At 37.1% G+C, this 25,521-nt stretch overlaps 1 protein-coding gene across 2 annotated transcripts in view; it reads right to left on the minus strand.

Annotated features, from left to right (window-relative positions):
* ITFG1 (integrin alpha FG-GAP repeat containing 1) overlaps window positions 1–25,521 on the minus strand; it is a 347,986-nt gene that overhangs the window by 229,285 nt on the left and 93,180 nt on the right. For both annotated transcript variants that reach the window (XM_023245671.2, XM_045047180.1), the window contains one exon: window positions 19,053–19,134. In XM_023245671.2, coding sequence (XP_023101439.2) covers window positions 19,053–19,134 — 82 coding nt within the window. The remainder of the gene's footprint in view (window positions 1–19,052; window positions 19,135–25,521) is intronic.

Here is a 25,521-nt window from a genome sequence, read left to right on the forward strand (position 1 = left end):
TCATAACCAGTAAAGAAATTGAATTAGTAATCAAAAGTCTCTCAAAAAACAAGAGTCCAAAGCCAGATGGCTTTCCAAGGGGAATTCTACCAAACATTTAAGGAAGAGTTAACACCTATTCTCTTGAAGCTGTTCCAAAAAATAGAAATGGAAAGAAAACTTCCAAACTCTTCCTATGAAGCCAGTATTACCTTGATTCCAAAACCAGACAGAGAGCCCACTAAAAAGGAGAACTATAGACCAATTTCGCTGATGAACAAGGATGCAAAACTCCTCAACAAGATATTCGCCAACCAGATCCAACAATACATTAAAAAAATTATTCACCACAGCCAAGTGGGATTTATACCTGGGATGCAGGGCTGGTTCAATATCTGCAAAACAACTAATGTGATTCATTGCATCAATAAAAGAAATGACAGGAACTGCACGATCCTCTCAATAGATGCAGAGAAAGCATTTGACAAAATACAGCATCCTTTCTTGATAAAAACTCTCAAGAAAGTAGGGATAGAAGGCTCATACCTCGAGATCATAAAAGTTATTTATGAAAGACCCATGTCTAATATCATCCTCAATGAGGAATAACTGAGAGCTTTCCCCCTAAGGTCAGGAAAAGACAGGGATGTCCACTCTCACCACAGTTATTCAACATAGTATTGGAAGTCTTAGCCTCACCAATCAGACAACACAAAGGAATAAAAAGCATCGAAATTGGCCAGGTGGAGATCAAACTTTCACTCTTTGCAGATGACATGACACTCTACATGAAAACCCAAAAGATTCCACCAAAAAACTGCTAGAGCTGATGCATGAATTCAGCAAAGTTGCAGGATATAAAATCAATGCACAGCAATCAATGCATTCCTATACACCAATAATGAAGCAACAGAAAGAAATCAAGGAATCGATCCCATTTACAATTGCATCAAAAATCATAAAATACCTAGGAATAAATCTAGGTGAAGAGGTGAGAAATCTGTAACTGAAAACTATAGAAAGCTTATGAAAGAAATTGAAGACACAAGAAAATGGAAAAATATTCCATGCTCCTGGATAGGAAGAACAAATATTGTTAAAATGTCAATACTACCCAAAGCAATCTACATATTCAACACCATACATATTCATATAACATACATATTCAATAACACCAGCACTCTTCACAGAGCTAGAACACACAATCCTAAAATTTGTATGGAACCAGAAAAGACCCTGAATAGCCAAAGCAATCTTGAAAAAGAAAACCAAAGCTGGAGGCAGCACGATCCTGGACTTCAAGCTGTATTAAAAAGCTGTAATCATAAAGACAGTATGGTACAGGCACAAAAACAAGACACTCAGATCAATGAAACAGAATAGAGAACCCAGAAATGGACTCACAAACGTATGGCCAACTGATCTTTGACAAAGCAGAAAAGAATATCCAATGGAATAAAGACAGTTTCTTCAGCAAGTGGTGCTGGGAAAACTGGACAACGACAAGTAGAAAAATGAACCTGGACCACTTTCTTACACCATACACAAAAATAAACTCAAATGGATGAAAGACCTAAATGTAAGACAGGAAGCCATCAAAATCCTCAAGGAGAAAGCAGGTAAAAACCTCTTGACCTTGGCCACAGCAACTTTTTACTCAACGCGTTTCTGGAAGCAAGGTAAACAAAAGCAAAAGTGAACTATTGGGACCTCATCAAAATAAAAAGCTTCTGCACAGTGAAGGAAACAATCAACAACCAACAAAATGGGAGAAGATATTTGCAAACGACATATCAGATAAAGGGTTAGTATCCAAAATCTATAAAGAACTTATCAAACTCAACACCCAAAAAACAAATAATCCAGTGAAGAAATGGGCAAAAGTCATGAACAGACACTTCTCCAAAGAAGACACCCAGATGGCCAACCGACACATGAAAAAATGCTGCACATCACTCATCATCAGGGAAATACAAATCAAAACCACAATGAGCTATCACCTCACACCTATCAGAATGGCTAACATTAACAACTCAGACAACAACAGATGTTGGCAAGGATGTGGAGAAAGAGGATGTCTTTTGCATTGTTGGTGGGAATGCAAGCTGGTGCAGCCACTCTGGAAAACAGTATGGAGGTTCCTCAAAAGATTAAAAATAGAACTACCCTATGACCCAGCAATTGCACTAGTAGTTATTTATCCAAGGGATACAGGTATGCTGTTTTGAAGGGGCACATGCACCCCAATGTTTATAGCAGCACTATCAACAATAGCCAAAGTATGCAAAGAGTCCAATTGTCCATCGATGGGTGAATGCATAATGAAGATATGGTATGTATGTATGTGTGTATATACATATATACATATGTATATATACATACATATACATATATATATATACACACACATATATATACACACACACACACACATACACATACACAATGGAATATTACTTGGCAATCAAAAAGAATGAAATCTTGCCATTCACAATTATATGGATGGAACTAGAGGGTTTTTTGCTAAGCAAAATTAGTCAGAGAAAAACAAATATGACTTCACTCATATGACGGTTTTAAGATTCAAAACAGATGAACATAAGGGAAGGGAAGCAAAAATAATATAAAAGCAGGGAGGTGGACAAAATATAAGAGACTCTTAAATACGGAGAACAAACAGAGGGTTGCTGGAGTGGTTGTTGGAGGGGGGATGGGCTAAATGGGCTAGGGGGAGTAAGGAATCTACTCCTGGAATCATTGTTGCAGTATATGCTAACTTGGATGTAAATTCAAAAATAAATAAATTAATTATTGAGGTAAAATGATAAGGAAGGAGCAGTTTAAGTACAGATAATACCATTCATCTCTGTATGTGATAGGGAATAAAAAGGAATGACTTGCTACTGCTGGACAGAATAGGAAGATGGCATTGCTTTGTGAGAGCTGCTATGGGAATGGATTGCTCTGGACCAAGGATTGTCACAAAAGGACTTTCACCCATCCATCCATCCACTACTCATCCACTATCTAGCTAACTATCCATCCATCCATCCAATCCATCACTCAACTCTTTAGTGGGTGAGGGTTAAGCACAGAAGAGCTGTGTACCTACCTACATCAAAGAATTACATCTTTGCTTTTGCTTATGAATGGATGGGGCATTTACACAGAATGAAAAAGCAGCATTTTGATGGATGAAAACGGGTTTGAAATGAAAGCCTAAGTTGTTTGAAAATGGAACAGGACATTTAGCAAGCGGGTGGCACTGGGACCTTCATAATTTATTCTCAGCCTTCTTTATTGCTCTGATAGCAGAGAATTCCCCTCCGGTGTAATATACCAAAGAGGAATAAATTTCACTGTCTTTCATCTTTCCCAGGTGGTATGTAACTACAAGATCTAAGAATAGGCCAGACCTTGCAATGATCACTTTCCTAGTACTGTGGCAATCAAATAAGGAAAAAAATGCCTGCTGAAGTTCATAGGGCAGTCACATGGATTGCTCTACTTAGCAAAGATTCATTCTACTAATTGAGACAGGCTTAGAGAGACAAGTGTCCCAATTAAGTTGTGGGTTATATCAGAAAGTAGCAAGAATATCACCCGTTCAATTACAAATAGAAATGTAATAATGTAAAATAATTATCCTACAGAATTTTTAATATTCAAAGGGTGAATTATACACTCTAATACCTTGCATAATTAAAAAAATAAAAAGAGTGTAGTTTTGAGAATATAGAATGTCTTCAGAGGTATAGTTTTACTAAAAACCTTCTTACCTACAAAGGCAAAAATTTATATTACATACACAAACCTGTACATAAAGGCTTTAGGGATTTAGGGTCCTGGTTTTTCCTCATGCTTGTGTATCTTAAAAGAAATGAATACAGCTTTAACTCTGCTTTAAATGCTGAGTATGTATAAAATCAGGACTCTGAAGCAGCAATTTTATAATTTGTATATAAATTACCATTCCAATCAAAAAGCATTCAAAATATTTTATCAGAATCACATCTGGCATCCATGACTCACCAAGATAGATGCCTGAGTCTTTGCTAGAAAGTAGAAACTCAGAGAATAATCACTTTTGCTATGGCAACCATTGCAGTGCAATCACCATAGTGACATGGAATGGAACAAACTGGACTTAGAATATTCCAAAAACATCTATTCACTTTAGGCTCCAAATGGCAATGTGTGCATATAAAATATTTTAGTTTTATCAAAAATTTATAACAGTATTATCTTTGCTGTGATAGGGACAGGTCAGGTGGAGGGAAACCAAGTCTAGCAGGTTAGAGAGAAAAATGTTGAAATTGGTTGCTTTTACTTTAATCATGTCTAGAAAGATAAAAAAAAAATAGTGAGAAGCTGTCCAAATACACTTGTTTCAGTGTTAAATAATATAAATACTATAGATAATACATGTTGTCAGAATTCACGAATTAGAAAAACAGAAATACGAGGACCAAGAATAAAAATCTGTAAGAACCCAGGATGTCTCCCAGTGAAATCAGCACTTATCTATTTCATTTTATTTTTTAAAGTTTATTTATTTATTTTTGAGAGAAGGGAGTGAGTGAGCAGGGGGTGCAGAGAGAGAGGGAGAGAGAGAGAATCCTAAGAAGGCTCCACACCATCAGCACAGAGCCCGATGCAGGGCTCAAACCCATGAACCATGAGATCATGACCTGAGTCAAAATCAAGAGCTGGATGCTTAACCGACTACGCCCCAGCACCCATCTATTTTAAAGATTCAGAACACTTTTTAGTTCAAGCACTTAGCTTTAATCAAAATGAGCAAAAATAATGTTAGATCAGTCCTCATCATGTAAATGACACTTAGAAGTTCTGGTTTAGTAGGATTAGGGTTAAAGATACTTAAAATATATCCTAAATTTGGGCCCAATTCTTTTTTTTTTTTTAATTTTTTTTTCAACGTTTATTTATTTTTGGGACAGAGAGAGACAGAGCATGAACGGAGGAGGGGCAAAGAGAGAGGGAGACACAGAATCGGAAACAGGCTCCAGGCTCTGAGCCATCAGCCCAGAGCCTGACGCGGGGCTCGAACTCCCGGACCGCGAGATCGTGACCTGGCTGAAGTCAGACGCTTAACCGACTGCGCCACCCAGGCGCCCCTGGGCCCAATTCTTAAAAACCAATTAGTTAAATAAACTAGAATATATTTTCATTTAATTAAATTATTCATTCAAAATTATTCATTGAGAATTTACAAAGTGACTGGCACTGCTCCAGGCATGATATATAGCAGTGGACAAAACACAACAATGGAGTATATTCTAGTGAGTACAAGAGTAAAATGCAGTATATGCCACTGTTCAATGCTACGGAGAAAAATAAAGAGGGAAAGGACATAGGAGTGCTGGGGGGGGAGGGGTAGAATTTAAATACAGTGATCAGAGAAGGTAGCCTGCAATGGGCATTATTTTAGCAAGACTAGAAGGTTGTGAGGGAGTGACCCATGAGAAATATCTGGAGAAAGAACATTCTACAGAGAGGAATGAGCAAGTGCAGAAGCCCTCAGGGGAAACCATGCCTGGCCTGTCTGAAGGATACAAAGAGGCCAATGTGGCTGGAATACAGTTACATTTTTATACAATTAGGAAGAAAGGTGGGATACTTTGGGCAGGTACTCTTTCATTTACCCCTCATCCATCATCTAAAAGGCATTTTAACAAGGATACAATGATACCCAACTCTGTGCCTCTCCAGAGCTTGTATCTCCCATTTGTATCTTGTTTTAGTGTGGAACAGACATCTCAAACTTAACATGTCCAAAACAGAACTATTAATAGAACTTCCTCTTTCTACTCCTTTTCTACCTTGGTGAATGGTATCAATATCCAGACAGTTGTTCAAGCCCCAAACCTGTAAGTCATCTTTTCTTCTTCTCTTCCCTCCAATATCAATCAGTAAGTCCCATCAACTTTGTCTCCAACATCTCCTAAGTATGACCCCTTCTCTTATCTCCTAATGATTACACAGGTCCAAGTCATCATATCTTTTGCCTGGTTAATTGCATATCCTACTAACAAGTCTTCTTGAAGCTTCCAATTACATTTTGAATAAAATCCAAAGTCTTTACTCTGGTCTACAAGGCTCTAAAGACCTGGCCAAGTGCCTGACTTCTTTTTGTTCCTTCAACATTTGCTTCGGTGTTATCTCTACATGGAACAGTTTCCCAAAACCTCACGTGACTTCATCTTGGGTCAAATATGACCTCTAATCAGCTACAGAACATAGCCCCTCTCACTTCCCATTACAATACTTTATTTCTTCAAAGCTCTTACCACTTTCTAAAAACACCTTACTAATTTAATGAATTCTTCTTGACTTTCTCCCCTCAAATGAATTTAAACTTCATAAGGATAGGGTTCTCATATGCTTCACTTGTGGTATATGCCAAGCAGCTAGAATAGAGCAGTCCAAACAGTAGGCACTCAAAAAATATTTTTTGAATACATTAACATCTTATATATCTTTTGGTATAAAACAGGAAGAAAACTGAATGGAAAAATAAGTGATCACCATACAATTTTAAAGAATAAACTATTTGATTGATATGTTTGTATCATAAATTCATTCAAAGGAATACAAGTATTATATTTCAAATTCCTTCAATCTAAGAATTATATCTAATTTGTCCATACTCCATATATGAAAATATTCTGTATTTGAATCTACTTAATAAATTCTGATTGGCAATGAAGGAGCTATGGTAGTACATTTAAGAGAGAGTATCTGAAACCTCAAGCATTTTTTTTCTTTTACTGATTATTCTCAATTGGAATTCAGTGTCACTTTTTGATGAAAAAACAAATAAAGCTACTTAACAAAAGAGCAGCCAGTTTACAAGTGTGTGAAACAAACAAACAGACTCCACTATTAAGTCTTTGAAATAAAAGGTAGTCTTAAATGACTCATACTGAAAATAGGCCCAGGAAACATAACACCTAGAACTTTCCCCTATACAACCTCTTTTATAGTATGATCATCATCTACTTGAAGGCATTTAATTTTCAAAATTCTTTTGTAAAAGAGAATATGAACATTCAGCTCTCCATTAGCATTCAGGCTAAATAATAAACTTAAATTTCCATACATGGCTCATCTGATTTACTTTTATTACCAAATCAAGCACTAACAAGAAATAATTTTAATTTAACAGCTTGTAATTAAATATATATCTAACTGTAAAACAAGAGAAAATATAACTGTCACGTTACTTTGAACTCAGCATTTCAGTTCTACCACGGTTAATTTGGATTAAAATCTAATTTTTATCTTGTAGCATCTAGACATCGTAAAATAATTTGATTTTGAAGTTTCTTGCTTTTTCTCTTTCACTTTAAGATTATCAATGATTATTTCCTGGGCTAGGCAAGGGAATACTCAATTGAATATTTGGTCTCAACCAGCACAATATTTAAAGGGTTTGATATCTTGAAATATCAAGGGTGACCAAGTTTTTAATTTTCATTAGCCCTTTTATTTCTTATAAAATTATTTAGATGATCTGATTGACCATTTCCAGGCTTTACCAACAACATGCTAGATATCCTCCCTTCGCTTACAGAATAAAATGTGATCTCCTTATGATGATCTGATATACACAAGTTAGCATCAGATTTGGATATATAAATTTATTTATTATGAGATTTAAAATGATTCAATCTATAGAATATGCTAACATTCTATGAAGGTTTCCTTTTTAAAAATATTTTTTAATGTTTACTTATTTTTGAGAGAAAGAGTGCATGAGCAGGGTAGGGGCAGAGAGAGAGGGAGATAGAGAATTCAAAGCAGGCTTCACGCTGTCATTGCAAAGTGCAAAGTGGGGCTCAAACCCAAGAACTGTGAGATCATGACCTGAGCTGAAGTTGGACACTCAAATGACTGAGCCACCCTATTAAGCTTTCTACTTTCCCTTTAGTTTTGTACCTCTTTATTGATTTCTACTGTATCTGGCATTGTATACAAAATTAATGTTTTCTCTAAGCCTGGTTTATATAATTCTATTTGATAGAAAAAATGTACCTTATGTTTCTTGACTTTTTTGTCCTATATAATTTAATAAAGAGGTACCATCTTATTTACAGAAATTCTAGAATATAATATTCTGACCCAACTCTAACATATAGTTTAAAAGTGTTACATAGTAGGATAAGATATAAAACATGCTTTCTACAAGATGACTGCTTATTAGATGCATCTATGGGTTGCAGATTCCCCAAGTATCTCATCTGACACTAACCAGTGGCAGCCACTATTTATGAGCTGATCTCTAAGGCTCAGAGACTGCTAAAGAGTTCTGCAGACAATATCTTTTAGGCCATTAGTGCCCTTGTGACCTGTAAATGAAAAGGCCTTTTCTTGGTCATAATATTGTCAATGGTTTCTGACCACCTTGTAGTGCTTGTTTTTCTCCCTCCTTATTCCTCTGTAAAGTTGTTTATACCCCCTTCAGGTCTTGACTTCTTAGCTCTTGGAGGACTTTTAAACTTGCCTTGCTGTATTCCTGAAACTAGGTTTCTTAAATGTTCCCGCTTTGTTGTCTTATTAGTATAATTAATGTGATGACTCTAAAGTATCTCTAAGTATCCAAACAAGCTTTCTCTCCTAATTACCTATCTCTATGAAGGATGCTATAGAAAATAATTCTTTTAGTCATTCAGGGATTTTTTTTTTAATTCACTACAGTCAAATCAATCACTAAATTGACTGATTGTTTCTTTATGTTTCTCACACTTGTTCCTCCATTAATTGATGTAGTTAAGTGCATGCTCTTAACACCTCATGCCTTGACCTGTCTCCTGACTGGTTTTTATCCCTATTAAAACCTGTATTTTAAACTTTAAATGTGCCTCCCTTTTGATATAAAAATCTCAAGCATCTTAGAGATTCTAGTAATTTCCACTTGAATTCCTATTCTATGTCTAAGGAGCAATACCTTCTGCATGCCCTAAAAGACCAGAAGATTTTAACTTTACTTTCTGAAGTTAATTTAAAAAAGGTATTAACACAGAGATGTCCAAAACTGCTCTACTACTTCCCACTGCTTTCACTGCACAAAATTAACATTTGTTCACCTGCTACTCATTTGGTAATTCAATGTGTTCCCAGTCCATTTTTATGTTTTGACATTTTTACAGAAACTCTATTCAAGCCTAAGTGGTGTATTCACTAGTCTCTAACCACACCCTGTTTTTGTACCTCTGTATATTTTTAACCAAACATCAGAGTTGTTTCAAAGTCCAGTCCAAAGTCTCATATCTTCCATGAACCTTCCTACCCTTTCTTAGCCTAAAGTGATACAATTTGCCATAAGACTTTACATCTTGTCTATGGCATTAATTCTGTAATTAACAGTGAAATACAGTCTAGTGTCTCTTATATTATGGTAGTTGTTTCTTTATTCCTGTGCTTTTTCAAATTTGTCTTTTGTTTTCCAAATTAGACTATATATATATGTATACATATGTGTATATATATATGTATATACACACACACACACACACACATATATATTTGAAAAAAATATATTTTAAGTTTATTTATTTAGAGACAGAGCATGTGAGTATGCATGCATGAGCGAGGGAGAGAATCCCAAGCAGTCTCTGCACTGCCAGTGCAGAGCCCCGTGCAAGGCTCAATTCCACGAACCCATGAGATTGTGACCTAAGCCAAAACTAAGAACCAGGTGCCCAACTGACTGAGCCACCCAGGTGCCCAAGATTACAAATTTTGTTCTTTCTTCTTAATGTTTATTTATTTTTGAGAGAGAAAGAGCATGAGTGGGGGAGGGGCAAAGAGAGGAGACACAGAATCCAATGCAGGCTCCAGGGTGAGCTGTCAGCACAGAGCTTGACACAGGGCTTAAACTTACGAACTGCGAAATCAGGACCTGTGCCAAAGTTGGATGCTTAACCGACTGAGCCACAAGACTGAGCCACAAATTTATTTTTTTATTAAATTTTTTTTTATGTTTAATCATTATCGAGAGAGAGAGAGAGAGAGAGAGAGAGAGAGAGAGAGAGAGAGAGAGAATGAACGGGGGAAGGGCAGAGAAAGTGGGAGACAGAATTCGAAGCAGGCTCCAGGCTCTGAGCCGTCAGCACAGAGCCCAATGCAGGGCTTGAGCTCGTGAACTGAGAGATCATGACCTGAGTGTAAGTCAGATGCCCAACTGACTGAGCCACCCAGGCGTCCCAAGACTACAAATTACTTAAAGGCAAGGACCTTATCTTAAAAATCTCTGCATTCTTACATGGCATTCAGTATAATATTTGAAACATAACAAAGGTCTAAGTTTTGTATTTTATTTGTAGGAGTTAAAGATCTTGTTAAAGTATATGACCACTCTAAAGAAGATTTCATGCAACTCAGAGGATAGGATCACTTATATATGAACTTAGTTAGAAATAGTATGACAAAAATATCTAACAACACTTTAAGCACATACTTTGCTGTCTTTCTTGCCATTGCTAATTATTACCCTTCCATAATTTACTTTTTCATAATTAAGCTCATATATTAAATCAATCTGACTACATAACAAAATATGAAACACAGGGAATAAGATAACCTATTAACCTGCTTTCACATAACCATGACTATCAGTCTGAAATATTCTTTCTAGTCTGATTTTGTTTCAGATGATTACATTGTGTAACACTGTTCTGTTCTTTACTTTGAACAGAATCTTCATAACCATCATTTTCATCAGCTGCATAATACTCTATGGTGTTTTATTTAGCTAATTTCTGGTATAGAATTTGTCTTATAAAGGAAATAAACAACACAATTAGTCTGAACAGTTATTCTGTTGATTTTTTGGTAAAGACTCTTGATTTGTGTGATTTCAAATCACCCTACCCTTATTCTATACCAGAAGAGCCTAACTTTAAAGTAGATTTTTTTAATCTTTAACAAAATATTTTTTATTAGCAGCTAAAAACTTCATCATAGCTGTAAAAAAACCTTCTGTTCCTAGACAACTTAAGTGAACTGGGAGCCATTTAAACCCTCTTTTCTGGTACAGGATCCTTCCTGTGAGCTCCATCATTTATTCCAGCATGTGCTTTTATTTTTTTTTATCTATTTGGTAAATGGTGAATTTCTGAAATCATGCTGACTTCCTGGCTGTCAGTCACACTTGACTTGGTTCTAAGAGAGTGCGGGTGGAGAAGGAGTTGAGGATGGAGGGCAGGATGCAATTCACAGATGTATTCTAATGTTTAGAAAATGTATATTTTGTTTATATTAATATTCATAACCTTATTCAATGCCATCTGCTTTTCTGCACGCATTAGCAGTCTTGTTTTTTAATAATACTCAACTAAAAATACATGGATTCTTTAAAAGACACTATGGATATTTACTTAGGGTTTACTGATATATTAAAAGTGTTTAGCAGGGAAAGGTTTGGAAGATGGTGGCGCAGGAAGACACTGGACTCACCTCATCCTGCTGATCAGTTAGATTCCACCCATATCTGCCTAAATAACCCAGAAAGCTGCCAGAAGACTAGCAGAACAGACTCTCTGGAGCCAAGTGTAGACAAGAGGCTCACAGAAGAGGGTAGGAAGGGCAGAGAGGCGGTGCGTGCTACATGGACTGGCGGGAGGGAGACGGGGTGGTGGAAGGGCAGCCTGCCCAGCAAGGCGGAATCCCCGAATCTGGCTTGCAAAAGCAGAGGGGTTGGACTTCGTGAGTTCTGAGAGCCAGCAGGACTTACCATCTGGAATGTTATAAGTCAACAGCTCTGCTCGGAGAGCGGGAGGGCGAGAGGACATCCAGAGGGAAAGGTGTTGAGCCCTGGAAGACAGAGCTCAGCTCGGCAGGGAACAAAGGCGCTGGCCAGGGCCATCTCCCTCTCCCATCCCACACAAAATCCCAAAGGGAACCAGTTCCCATCACTGAACTTGCTTGCACAGTGCAAACACCCAACGCTGTGCTTCTCTGGACCCATCCCTCAGATGGGTCTGCCTGCCTGCCTCCCTCCCAGTGCTAAAGGGCCCCTCCCGCAGGGGACCACAAAGGGCAAAGCAAGCTAAACCTGCCCCTCCCACCCCTGAACACCATGCGGATCCACCCCAGCTAATACACCAGATCCCATCAAAGCAGCATCACAAGGCTGGGAGTGTGCAAGTAGCCCAGACAGGGGCCACACCACTCCACAGTGAGTCCTGCCCCTGGGAGAGGGGAAGATAAGGTACACACCAGTCTGACTGTGGCCTCAGCGGTGGGCTGGGGACAGACATCAGGTCTGACTGTGGCCCCGCCCACTAACACAAATTACTCCAGACAGCACAGGGGAAGTGCCCTGCAGTTCCGGGCCACCCCAGGGACTAACCAAAATGATGAAATGGAAGAATTCTGCTCAAAAGAAACTCCAGGAAGTAGTGAGACCTAACAAACTGATCAAAAACGATTTAAGCAATATAACGGAACGAGAATTTAGAATAATAGTCATAAAATTAAACAATGGGTTTGAAAAAAATATAGATGACAGCAGAGAATCTATTGCTACAGAGATTAAGGGACTAAGAAATAGTCATGAGAAGCTAAAAAATGCTATAAACAAGGTGCAAAATAAAACGGAGATGACCACAGCTCAGATTGAAGAGGCATAGGAGAGAACAGGTGAAGAAGAAGATAAAATTATGGAAAAAGAGGAAGCTGAGAAAAAGAGAGATAAAAAAATCCAGGAGTATGAGGGAAGAATTTGAGAACTAAGTGATGCAACCATGCGGAACAATATCCATATCATGGGAATTCCAGAAGAAGAGGGAGAGAGAGAAAGGGGCTGAAGGTGTACTTGAACATATCATAGCTGAGAACTTCCCTGATCTGGGGAAGGAAAAAGGCAGTGAAATCCAAGAGGCAGAGAGAACTCCCTTCAGACGTAACTTGAATGGATCTTCTGCAAAACATATCATAGTGAAACTGGCAAAATACAAGGATAGAGAGAAAATTCTGAAAGCAGCTAGGGATAAACACACTCTAACATATAAAGGGAGACCCATAAGGCTAGTAGCAGACTTATTTACTGAAACTTGGAAGGCCAGAAAGGAATGGCAGGAAATCTTCAATGTGATTAACAGAAAAAAAAATATGCAGCCGAGAATCCTTTATCCAGCAAGTCTGTCATTTAGAATAGAAGGAGAGATAAAGGTCTTCCCAAACAAACAAAAACTGAAGGAATTCATCATCACTAAGCCAGCCCTACAAGAGATCCTAAGGGGGATTCTGTGAGTGAAATGTTGCAAGGACCACAAAGGACCAGAGACATCACTACAAGCATGAAACCTACAGACATCACAATGACTCTAAACCCATATCATTCTATAATAACACTGAATGTATATGGACTAAATGCTCCAACCAAAAGACATAGGGTATCAGAGTGGAAAAAAAAACAAGACCGATCTATTTGCTGTCTAAAAGACACTCATTTTAGACTTGAGGACACCTTTAGATTGAAAGTGAAGGGATGGAGAACCATTTATCATGCTACTGGAAGTAAAAAGAAAGCTGGAGTAGCCATACTTATATCAGACAAACTAGACTTTAAATTAAAGGCTGTAACAAGAGAGGAAGAAGGGCATTATATAAGAATTACAGGGTCTATCCATCAGGAAGAGCTAACAATTATAAATGTCTATGCGCCGAATACGGGAGCCCCCAAATATATAAAATAATTACTCACAAACATAAGCAAGCTTATTGATAAGAATGTGGTAATTGCAGGGGACTTTAATACTCCACTTACAACAATGGATAGATCATCTAGACACAGGATCAATAAAGAAACAAGGGCCCTGAATGATACATTGGATCAGATGGACTTGACAGATATATTTAGAACTCTGCATCCCAAAGCAACAGAATATACTTTCTTCTCGAGTGCACATGGAACATTCTCCAAGACAAATCACAGCATAAGTATAAAAGAATTGAGATCCTACCATGCACACTTTCAGACCACAATGCTATGAAGCTTGAAATCAACCACAGGAAAAAGTCTGGAAAACCTCCAAAAGCATGGAGGTCAAAAACACCCTACTAAAGAATGAATGGGTCAACCAGGCAATTAGAGAAGAAATTAAAAAATATACAGAAACAAATGGAAATGAAAATACAACAATCCACACACTTTGGGATGCAGTGAAGTCAGTCCTGAGAGGAAAATACATTGCAATCCAGGCCTATCTCAAGAAACAAGAAAAATCCCAAATACAAAATCTAACAGCACACCTAAAGGAAATAGAAGCAGAACAGCAACACCCCAAACCCAGCAGAAGAAGAGAAATAATAAAGATCAGAACAGAAATAAACAATATAGAAAACTGTATTGCAGTTCAATGTAGAAAACTGTAGAGCAGACCAATGAAACGAAGAGTTGGTTGTTTGAAAAAATAAACAAAATTGATAAACCTCTAGGCAGGCTTCTCAAAAAGAAAAGGGAGACGACCCAAATTGATAAAATCATGAATCAAATGGAATTTTTACAACCAATCCCTCAGAAATACAAGCAATTATCAGGGAATACTATGAAATATTATATGCCAACAAACTGGACAACCTGGAAGAAATGGACAAAATCCCAAGCACCCACACACATTCAAAACTCAAACAGGAAGAAATAGAAAGCTTGAACAGACCCATAATCAGCAAAGAAAATGAATCAGTTATTAAAACTCTCCCAACAAATAAGAGTCTAGGACCAGATGGCTTCCTAGGGGAATTCTACTAGACATTTAAAGCAGAGATAATACCTACTCTTCTCAAGCTGTTCCTAAAAATAGAAAGGGAAGGGAAACTTCCAGACTCATGCTATAAGGCCAGTATTACTTTGATTCCTAAACCAGACAGACACCCAGCAGAAAAAAAAAAAAAAAAAAAAAAAAGAAGTACAGGCCAATATCCCTGATGAATATGGATGCAAAAATTCTCAGTAAGATACTAGCAAATCAAATTCAACAGCATATAAAAAGAATTATTCACCATGAGTAAATGAGATCAAGTGGGATTCATGCCTGGGCTGCAGGGCTGGTTCAATATTTGCAAATCAATCAATGTGATACATCACATTAATAAAAGAAAAGAGAAGAACCATATGATCCTGTCAATCGATGCAGAAAAAGCATCTGATAAAATTCAGCATCCCTTCTTAATAAAAACGCTTGAGAAAGTCAGGATGGAAGGAACATACTTAAACATCATCAAAGCCATTCATTAAAAACCCACAGCTAATATCATCCTCAATGGGGGAAAATTGAGAGCTTTCCCCCTGAGATCAGGAACACAACAGGGATGTCCACTCTCACCGCTGTTGTTTAACATAGTGTTGGAAGTGTTAGCATCAGCAATCAGACAACAAAATGAAATCAAAGGCATCAAAACTGGCAAGGATGAAGTCAAGCTTTCACTTTTTGAAGATGACATATTATACATGGAAAACCTGATAGACTCCACCAAAGGTCTGCTAGAACTGACACATGAATTCAGCAAAGTCGCAGGATACAAAATCAATGTACAGAAATCAGTTGCATTCTTATACACTAATAATGAGCAAAAGAAAGACAAATAAAGAAACTGATCCCATTGACAATTGCACCAAGAAGCATAAAATACCTAGGAATAAATCTAACCAAAGATGTAAAAGATCTGTATGCTGAAAGCTATAGAAAGCTTATGAAGGAAATCGAAGAAGATACAAAGAAATGGAATAACATTCCATGCTCATGGATTGGAAGAGTAAATATTGTTAAAATGTCAATACTACCCAAAGCTATCTACACATTCAATGCAATTCCAATCAAAATTGCACCAGCATTCTTCTCGAAGCTAGAACAACCAATCCTAAAATTCATATGGAACCACAGAAGACCTTGAATAGCCAAAGTAATATTGAAGAAGAAGATCAAAGCTGGAGCCATCACAGTTCCAGACTTTAGCCTCTACTACAAAGCTGTCATCATCAAGACAGTATGGTATTGGCACAAAAACAGACACACAGACCAATAGAATAGAATAGAACCCCAGAATTAGATCCACAAAAGTACGGCCAACTAATCTTTGACAAAGCAGGAAAGAATATCCAATGGAAAAAAGACAGTCTCTTTAACAAATGGTGCTGGGAGAACTGGACAGCAAAATGCAGAAGGATGAAACTAGACCACTTTCTTACACCATTCACAAAAACAAACTCAAAATGGATAAAGAACCCGAATGTGAGACAGGAAACCATCAAAACCCTAAAGGAGAAAGCAGGAAAAAACCTCTCTGACCTCAGCCACAGCAATTTCTTACTTGACACATCCCCAAAGACAAGGGAATTAAAAGCAAAAATGAACTATTGGGATCTCATGAGATAAAAGGCTTCTACGCAGCAAAGGAAACAATCAACAAAACTAAAAGGCAACCAACAGAATGGGAAAAGATATTTGCAAATGACATATCAGACAAAGGGCTAGTATCCAAAATCTATAAAGAGCTCACCAATTCCACACCTGAAAAACAAATAATCCAGTGAAGAAATGGGCAGAAAACATGAAGAGACACTTCTCTAAAGAAGACATCCAGATGGCCAACAGGCACATGAAAACATGCTCAACGTCGCTCCTCATCAGGGAAATGCAAATCAAAAGCACACTCAGATATCACCTCATGCCATGCAAAGTGGTCAAATGAACAAATCAGGAGACTATAGATGCTGGCAAGGATGTGGAGAAATGGGAACCCTCTTGCACTGTTGGTGGGAATACAAACTGGTGCAGCCGCTCTGGAAAATAGTGTGGAGGTTCCTCAAAAAATTAAAAATAGACCTACCCTATGACCCAGCAGTAGCACTGCTAGGAATTTACCCAAGGGATACAGGAGTACTGATGCATAGGGGCACTTGTACCCCAATGTTTAGAGCAGAACTTTCAACAATAGCCAAATTATGGAAAGAGCCTAAATGTCCATCAACTGATGAATGGATAAAGAAATTGTGGTTTATATACACAATGGAATACTACGTGGCAATGAGAAAGAATGAAACATGGCCTTTTTTAGTAACGTGGATAGAACTGGAGAGTGTTACGCTAAGTGAAATAAGTCATACAGAGAAAGACAGATACCATATGTTTTCACTCTTATGTGGATCCTGAGAAACTTAACAGAAGACCATGGGGGAGGGGAAGAAAAAAAAACAGGTTAGAGAAGGAGAGAGGCAAAGCATAAGAGACTTGAAAACTGAGAACAAACTGAGAGTTGATGGGGGGTGGGAGGGAGGGGAGGGTAGGTGATGGGCATTGAAGAGGGCATCTTTTGGGATGAGCACTGGGTGTTGTATGGAAACCAATTTGAAAATAAATTTCATATTAAAAGAAAATGAATAAAAGTGTTTACTGATATGCTACCTAAAGTCATTAAAAATAGTGGGGAAATATAGTTATGTTTCTTAATGGGCTATATCCTATATTCTGCACATTTGAACAATACCTGCATGTAAAAGTCTATGGTTAGTCAAATTTAAATAAATTTTAAGAAAAGCTACCAATAATGTTGTTAAAGTCAAGGCACTTATATAAAACACACGATCATAACACAAATAGAAGTTCTTAACTAGAGTTAAGGGAGGTATGTGTACCCTTGAAAATTATATAATTTTTTTTTCTAGAGGAAGACTTGCAAAAGGATTTGTTGTCAATCCAACTTATCAAGTCAGTCAGAAAATTTAAAAAATTTTTCATGTATAACTTCACTATTTGCTTATTAGAGACTATATGTAAATCAGGAACCAGAAATGAGCTCAAAATCAAAGTAACATGCAACATAACCGAACTAAAATACAGTACAACATAGAGATGTTGATATTTCTATCAAATAACACTATTTTTTTAAAGTTTATTTATTTATTTTTGAGAGAGTGTGCACGCACACATGCACACATACGAAGGGGCAGAGAGAGAAGGAGGGAGAGAATCCCAAGCAGGCTCTGCACTGTTGCAGAACCTGACATGAAGCTTAATCTCACGAACCACGAGATCATGACCTGACCCGAAATGAAGAGACCAGCGCTTAACTGACTGAGCCAGCCAGGTACCCCTCAAATAACACTATTAAACATGTTATAGCTGCCTTCGGATTCATTTCTATGACACTGAACAAAGAGCTGATTGAGCCAACTGAGCAAAGAGCAGTAATGACAACAAAAAAACAGGTAAGTCCAATGAAAAGATGTTATACAGTAATTTATTGTCATATTACTATGTGCCCAATAGTGTGCTTTATTCACATTGTGTTCCTCACTATAGTCTTGGGAGGTAGATACAATTGTCATTGAAATTTGACAAATGAGGGAGCTGAGGCCTCTGGACATGGTGACATGTCATCTGGATTCTGAGGAAGAAGCTGAGGTATTTATTGGCAGAATGAAGGAAAAGTAGGAGGAGAGTGGGCTTTAAACTCCTAGGTAGTGGTCATCTAGACTACTTTACTATCTAATACAAAATCCTTTTTAATAATAACTGACAAATGATGAAAGAGGCATACATGCTTTGGAAGTTCCTAACCAAAGTGAACTTGATTTACAGTGTAGAATCTTAAGGAAAACAGAGATTCATGTGTCCTCATCTGGCAAATTCACAATAGATGTTACTCTTCTTTGAAATTATGTAAATAGAAATGGTTTTTAGTATTCAAGTTTCAAGAGGTCAGGTTAACTCCCAATTTTTTTTGTTCCATCATTTAGAAATGTATGAAGACTTCACGATAATCACTAGTTGGTATCCTTTAGAAAAGCCTCAACAGACTTCTTGTTTTGCATGTTACTCCTGCAAACAGGAGTCCCTTAAGTTCAAATTATACTTTAAACATAAATGTCATAAATGGCCCCTTCTTGTGTTAAGGAATTGAAAACATGCCATGTATAATACTGGAAAAGACACCTTTTAAATCTTTAATAGTTCTGAAGACAATACAATTATATTCAGGTATGGGAAATTAATATGACTAGGTTAGAGAGAGGGGTAGAATTTGAAAGATGAAAAGAATCTTACCAAAGTCTGCAAATGCTGACTGTCCAATCACCACCATATTTTGAGGTTTTTCAAATACAGTATTGACAGAGAAATTTCCATCCTGTTAATGGCAGAAAAGTTTGGATTAGCCTATTATAATCCATTCATCTGTCAAGTGTGAAACAAAGCATTTTAACTGAGGCAGGGAAATAAATAATTTAAGGCTTTTGTTGTACTACAAAAAAACTATTCACTTTCCTGTTCTACTTTTACCATAAAAAAAAAAGAAAGAAAAAGCAACTGCTGTGAGTTGATAAAAATTGCCTGGAGTGCTTTCCTTGCCTTCTGGTGTTACATTCTTTACTAAATCTTCATTATAATTTCAGACATAATGAGTGTCTTCTCCTTTCAAGTACTGTGGAAATAGGAGTGTACTTGGTATATTCTTTATATTTGGAAATATAAAGAAGTATAAAAAATAGATCCTACCTTCAGGGAGCTTCCAGTTCAATTGGGAGATAAGATATGTCAAGAAAATAGAACTTCTGAAGGTAACACATAAGTGGTACAAGTAAGTAGCAAAGACACTGTTTTATAGATTTCAAAGGAAGAAGACTTCTATTGGGTACAATTAAGAAAAAATATCAAGATTCAAATGAGATGAGGGGTGACTGGGTGGCTCAATTGGTTGAGCATCTGACTTTTGATTTTGGCTCAGATCATGATCCCAGGGTTGTGAGACAGAGCCCTATGTCAGGGTCTGCACTGAGCATGGAACCTTCTTCTTATGATTCATTCTTTCTCTTTCTCTGTCTCTGTCTCTCTCCCTATCTCTCCCCCAACTCATGACCCTCTCCCTGGCTTGTGTGCGATCTCTTTCTCTCTCTCTCTCAAAAAAAAAAAAAAAAAAAAAAAAAAAAAAAAAAAAAAAAGATTCAAATGAGATGATAATTCCATGGATCCTTAAAGGGCCATTCATTAGCAACTCAACTCAAGTTTGTGTATCATTGTGAAAAGGGAACAAAGGATTACAACAACTGGTAGGTGCTAAGGAGAGGAGGCTAAGCTAAACAAGAAAGAAAACCCATTAGAGATCCTTTGTTTCAGTTACTCTTTCCAAATGGAGAATTGCCTTTCCTTCCTATAATTTTATTTATTCATTCATTCATTTATACAGCACAAGCAGGGGAGAGAGACAGAGAGAGAAAGAGAGAGAGAGACAGAGAGAGAGAGAGAGAGAGACAGAGAGAGAGAGAGAGAGAGAGAGAGAGAGAGAGAGAGAATCTTAAGCAGGCTCTACGTTAACTGCAGAGCCCAACATGGACCCCGAATCCATGACCGTGGGATTTGACCTGAGCCAAAATCAAGACTTGGGCACCCAGGTGGCCTCCTTTTCTACAATTTTAGATTACAACACCAGAAAAATCAACCAAAAAACTGAATTTGGAGCAATTAGTTCTATACAGAGCATTCTTTTTATCATTGACATTTCTACTCACTATTTGACATACTGACTTTGATTACTATATACTTTATATAGATAACTATATGTTGAAAATATTATAAAAATTAAAAAATTTTCTAAGGATACTGCAGATTTGCAAGTTAATTTTATAAGGAGTCACTTCTGCTATTTTAGAGAAAGGCACTGCTGCATTGAAAACATGAAGACCAAATGCTCGAGGAACATGAGTAAGTGGGTAAGATTTGTCTTGTGACAAATCAAGTATTTTCCAATCATTTTAACAGTGTTATCTGCATGCAGAAACATGTTTCCCCTACGATTACTAAAGTATCTGATATACTTTTTGAATGATGCTTCTATAGAAATCTTATTTACATAGTGTCTTAAACTTATGATTCCCCTCCAGTCTTATGGAGTACCTGAAGTTACATTAGAGATATATCAAAGGTGCCAAATCTCTGACTGAAGTTCCCACTGCCTTTGCGCTTTAGAAACATCATAGCATATGTTCACTCTGTAGAGTGGACATAATGGTTCTAGGATAAATGGAAAATCTCTTTTAAACTACATCAGCTTCACGTTAACATAAAGAGGAATGTCAACTCATTATACTGATTCAAGTGAAAAAATCACTCCAGTGAAGTTCTGTTAAACTTAATAAATATATGTAGAAGTGTTTCTGGATATAACCTCATGGTGCATTTCCATCAAGAAACACTGAGTACTTCCCAGGTGATGGTCTCCCATGTTTAAGATGCCATATTAACCCCGAACCTCAGTAGAACAAAAGCAATAGTTCCTTTCAGTCACTGGGGAAAAAGAACATATTCTTGCTACAGCGAGAGCATGCAGAATACATTATATATATGACATAATTAGGGGAAGATAATACTTTATCAAATTTAACTTCCCTTTATTGTCATTACTTATTCTTTGCTCTAATTGGTAATAGAAAAGTATATAACTCAATCTCAATTCAGATTAGTATCATTTACATATTTAATATTTGATAAAAATGATTCTATAAACTTTATCAACATGTTATTACTCTTATTAGATAACACATTTTAAAGTGAAGTATGACCATACTTATTTTCACTTTTAACTTTATTTTTTTTTAATTTAAATCCAAATTAGTTAGCAGATAGTGCAACAGTGATTTCAGGAGTAGATTCCTTAATGCCCCTCACCCATTTAGCCCAACCCCCCTCTCACAACCCCTCCAGTAACCTTCTGCTTGTTCTCCATATTTAAGAGTCTCTTATGTTTTGTCCCCCTCCCTGTTTTTATATTATTTTTGTTTCCCTTCCCTTGTGCTCATCTGTTTTGTCTCTTAAAGTCCTCATATGAGTGAAGTCATATATTTGCCTTTCTCTGACTAATTTTGCTTAGCATAATACCCTTCAGTTCCATTCACATAGTTGCAAATAGCAAGACTTCATTCTTTTTGATTCCAAGTAATACTTCATTGTATATATATATACCACATCTTCTTTATCCATTCACCCATTGATGGACATTTGGGCTCTTTCCTTACTTTGGCTATGGTTGATAGTGCTGCTATAAACATGGGGGTGCATGTGTCCCTTCGAAACAGCACATCTGTATTCCTTGGATAAATACCTAGTAGTGCAATTGCTGGGTCATAGAGTAGTTCTATTTTTAATCTTTTGAGGAATCTCCATACTATTTTCCAGAGTGGCTGCACCAGCTTGCATTCCCACCAACAATGCAAAAGACATCCTCTTTCTCCACATCCTTGACAACATCTGTTGTTGCCTGAGTTGTTAATGTTAGCCATTCTAACAGGTGTGAGGTGGGTAGCTCATTGTGGTTTTGATTTGTATTTCCCTGATGATGAGTGATGTGCAGCCTTTTTTCATGTGTCGGTTGGCTATCTGGATGTCTTCTTTGGAGAAGTGTCTATTCATGTCTTTTGCCCATTTCTTCACTGGATTACTTGTTTTTTGGGTGTTGAGTTTGATAAGTTCTTTATAGATTTTGGATACTAACCCTTTATCTGATATGTCGTTTGCAACTATCTTCTCCCATTCCATTGGTTGCCTTTTAGTTTTACTGATTGTTTCCTTTGCTGTGCAGAAGCTTTTTATTTTGATGAGGTCCCAAAAGTTCATTTTTGCTTTTGTTTCCCTTGCCTCCAGAGACATGTTGAGTAAGAAGTTGCTGCGGCCAAGATCAAAGAGGTTTTTGCCTGCTTTCTCCTCGAGGATTTTGATGGCTTCCTGTCTTACATTTAGATCTTTCATTCATTTTGAGTTTATTTTTGTGTATGGTATAAGAAAGTGGTCCATGTTCATTCTTCCGCATGTTGCTGTCCAGTTTTCCCAGCAGCACTTGCTGAAGAGACTGTCTTTATTCCATTGGATATTCTTTCCTGCTTTGTCCATACTTATTTTCAAACATGAAATTGCTTGTACCTATCTAACGTAGGAAATACTAGCATATAATCAAGACTCTTTCATACCTAGAGAGCAGAACAGACTAGTGGAAAGGGCACTAGATGTAGAGTTAGATGACAGGGGTTCTAGTTCCGCTTTCATTGGTAAGTTGTATCACTTTGGAACAGCCACTTACTGTTGTGGGTCTCAGCTCTAAGCCCTTAGAAGGGGATAAACATGGTCTACTTGAGGATTCTATATGGTATCAATGCAATGACAGATTAGAAAGTATTCTACAAAATGTAAAGTTATTAGGCACTTATATAGTATTTTTATAATGGCAGTCCTGTGCTTGGGAGCTGAGAGTACCTTTTTCATGGACTGCTATTTGACATGAATGCACTATACTTGGTCTCATTCTTTACCATGCTGTTCTCACTGGTCTTCACTGTTGAAGCCATTAGGGGTTCTGCTGCAGCTATGTCTTTTGCCTTTCCTTTTGTCTGTACAACGAATGACTTACAGGTAGAAATTTGAGAAACAGATTTCCTAGTTGAACTTCTGGCTCCACTGTTTGCTAGCTTTCAGGTCCAAATAAGTTAGCTCTACTCTAAAAGCATCTGTTTACTTATCTTGAAAATGTATTTTTACAAAGTTTTGTGAAGATTAGTGAGATAGTCCATATAAAGTGCTTAGTAGAATATATGCAGACAGTATGGATTTAGTAAACATTAACTATTATCACTAGTAGGAACACTAATAATAACACCACTATTCCTGCTACAAACACTACCATCTGCCATTGAAGCAGCTAACCCACTGCCAGTGACAGAGGACACTACCTGCCAGTTTCTGCTTAAATTCCAACCACAGGTGCAATGTTATAACAAGTATCTTTTTTTATAGATGGCTACCCATGCATTGGCCTATATGTTTTAATATTTAATGTTAAAATTGTTATATTTACAATGTTTGAGAAAATGACCAAGAAGTAATATCTGATGACTATTTTGTGTTTACATCTTTATTCATATAAAGTAATGATTCTCAACGGGGGGTGATTTTGTTCTCCAAGGACACTGGGCAATGTCTGGAGATCTTTTTGATTGTCAAAATCGGAGGTAGCTACTAGCATGTAAGTGAGCAGAAGTCAGAGATACTGATATACAACCTACAATGCATAAGATGGAACTCTATGATAAAGAATTATCTGGCACCAAATGATAATAGTGTCAAGACTATAAGTTTCTAACATAAAGGGTGGTAGGTATTGCCCAAGGGTCTGGCTTTGCCATTTTTGTCCTTAGTCTTTTCCTTTGTGACACTTACCTAATCTGTTCCTTGAACTCTAGTCCTATATTTCTTTTTTTTTTTTAATTAAAAATTTTTTTTTAAAATTTAGTTCCAAGTTAGGTAGCATATGGTGCAACAATGATTTCAGGAGTAGATTCCTTAATGCCCCTTACGCATTTAGCCCATGCCCCCTCCCACAATCCCTCCAGTAACCCTCTGTTTGTTCTCCATATTTAAGAGTCTCTGATGTTTTGTTTCCCTCCCTGTTTTTATATTATTTTTGTTTCCCTTCCCTTATGTTCATCTGTTTTGTCTCTTAAAGCCCTCATATGAGTGAAGTCATATGATATTTGTCTTTCTCTGTCTACTCCTACATTACTAATTGCCTTCTTGATATGTCTCTTATCTGAAATAATTTTTTTTTCCTACCTCAAATTAGATATTTCATTTGTCTTTTCTCTGGTCACTAGTACAAAACACAAATTACCCTTGCATTGATAAATATTTTTCACATTTATCCCTTCTAGGCCATTCCCAATACTTTATTCCTTTAATCATTCACCTCTTTCCCAGGTTATAGTAAATTCCACCTAAGTTATCTCCCTGCTTCCAGATTTTCCATGCAAACTTATCTGATATGCAGTAGTAAGATAATGGCAACAGTGAGAACTCTGTTCATCTCACCTTCAGTCCTAAAAGGTTTAGAAGCTTCTCAATAAATATTTAAAAGATTAAATTACTTAGTTTAGAAGTCAAAGCTTCTGCTGATCTTGTCTAAACCAATTCTTCTTATCTTACCTTCCAGTATCTTTTCATGCTCTGGGCCAAACCAGCCATGTTCAACTCTCTGAATATGTCCTGGGTTCCTGTGTACTTCCTTCCCCATTTCTTTCTCTCACTTCCAACCACTAACATCCTGCTCATTTGTACTGGCCATTTCAAATACCACATCTTTATGGAGTCTTCCCTGATGATCCTTGGTAGACCAAACAGAAGCAACTGCTCTGTCTCTGAGCTACTTGTAGCATGAGGTTTGTATACCTCATTATACCAGCCAGAGCTGCCCATACTTAGCCTTCTTGGCCTATAAGCTCCATTCATTTCTGTGCCTCCCAGAGCACCTGCATGGGACTGTGTACACAATTCACATTCTAATGAGATTTGCTAAAGCTCTAGCTCTACTACCTAATATGGCTTTATAGATATTTGGAGGGTTTTTTTTGGTCAACTAGTGTATCCTACAAATTGTTTGTCCAATCTCTAACTGAAAATAATCTTCCATTTAACAAAATCTACACTTTATTTAAACTAGTTAATACTAAGTCTACATTTCCCTTAACTGTACCAGTGA

Source organism: Felis catus, chromosome E2, assembly GCF_018350175.1.
Source record: "Felis catus isolate Fca126 chromosome E2, F.catus_Fca126_mat1.0, whole genome shotgun sequence".
NCBI classification, from domain to species: domain Eukaryota; kingdom Metazoa; phylum Chordata; class Mammalia; order Carnivora; family Felidae; genus Felis; species Felis catus.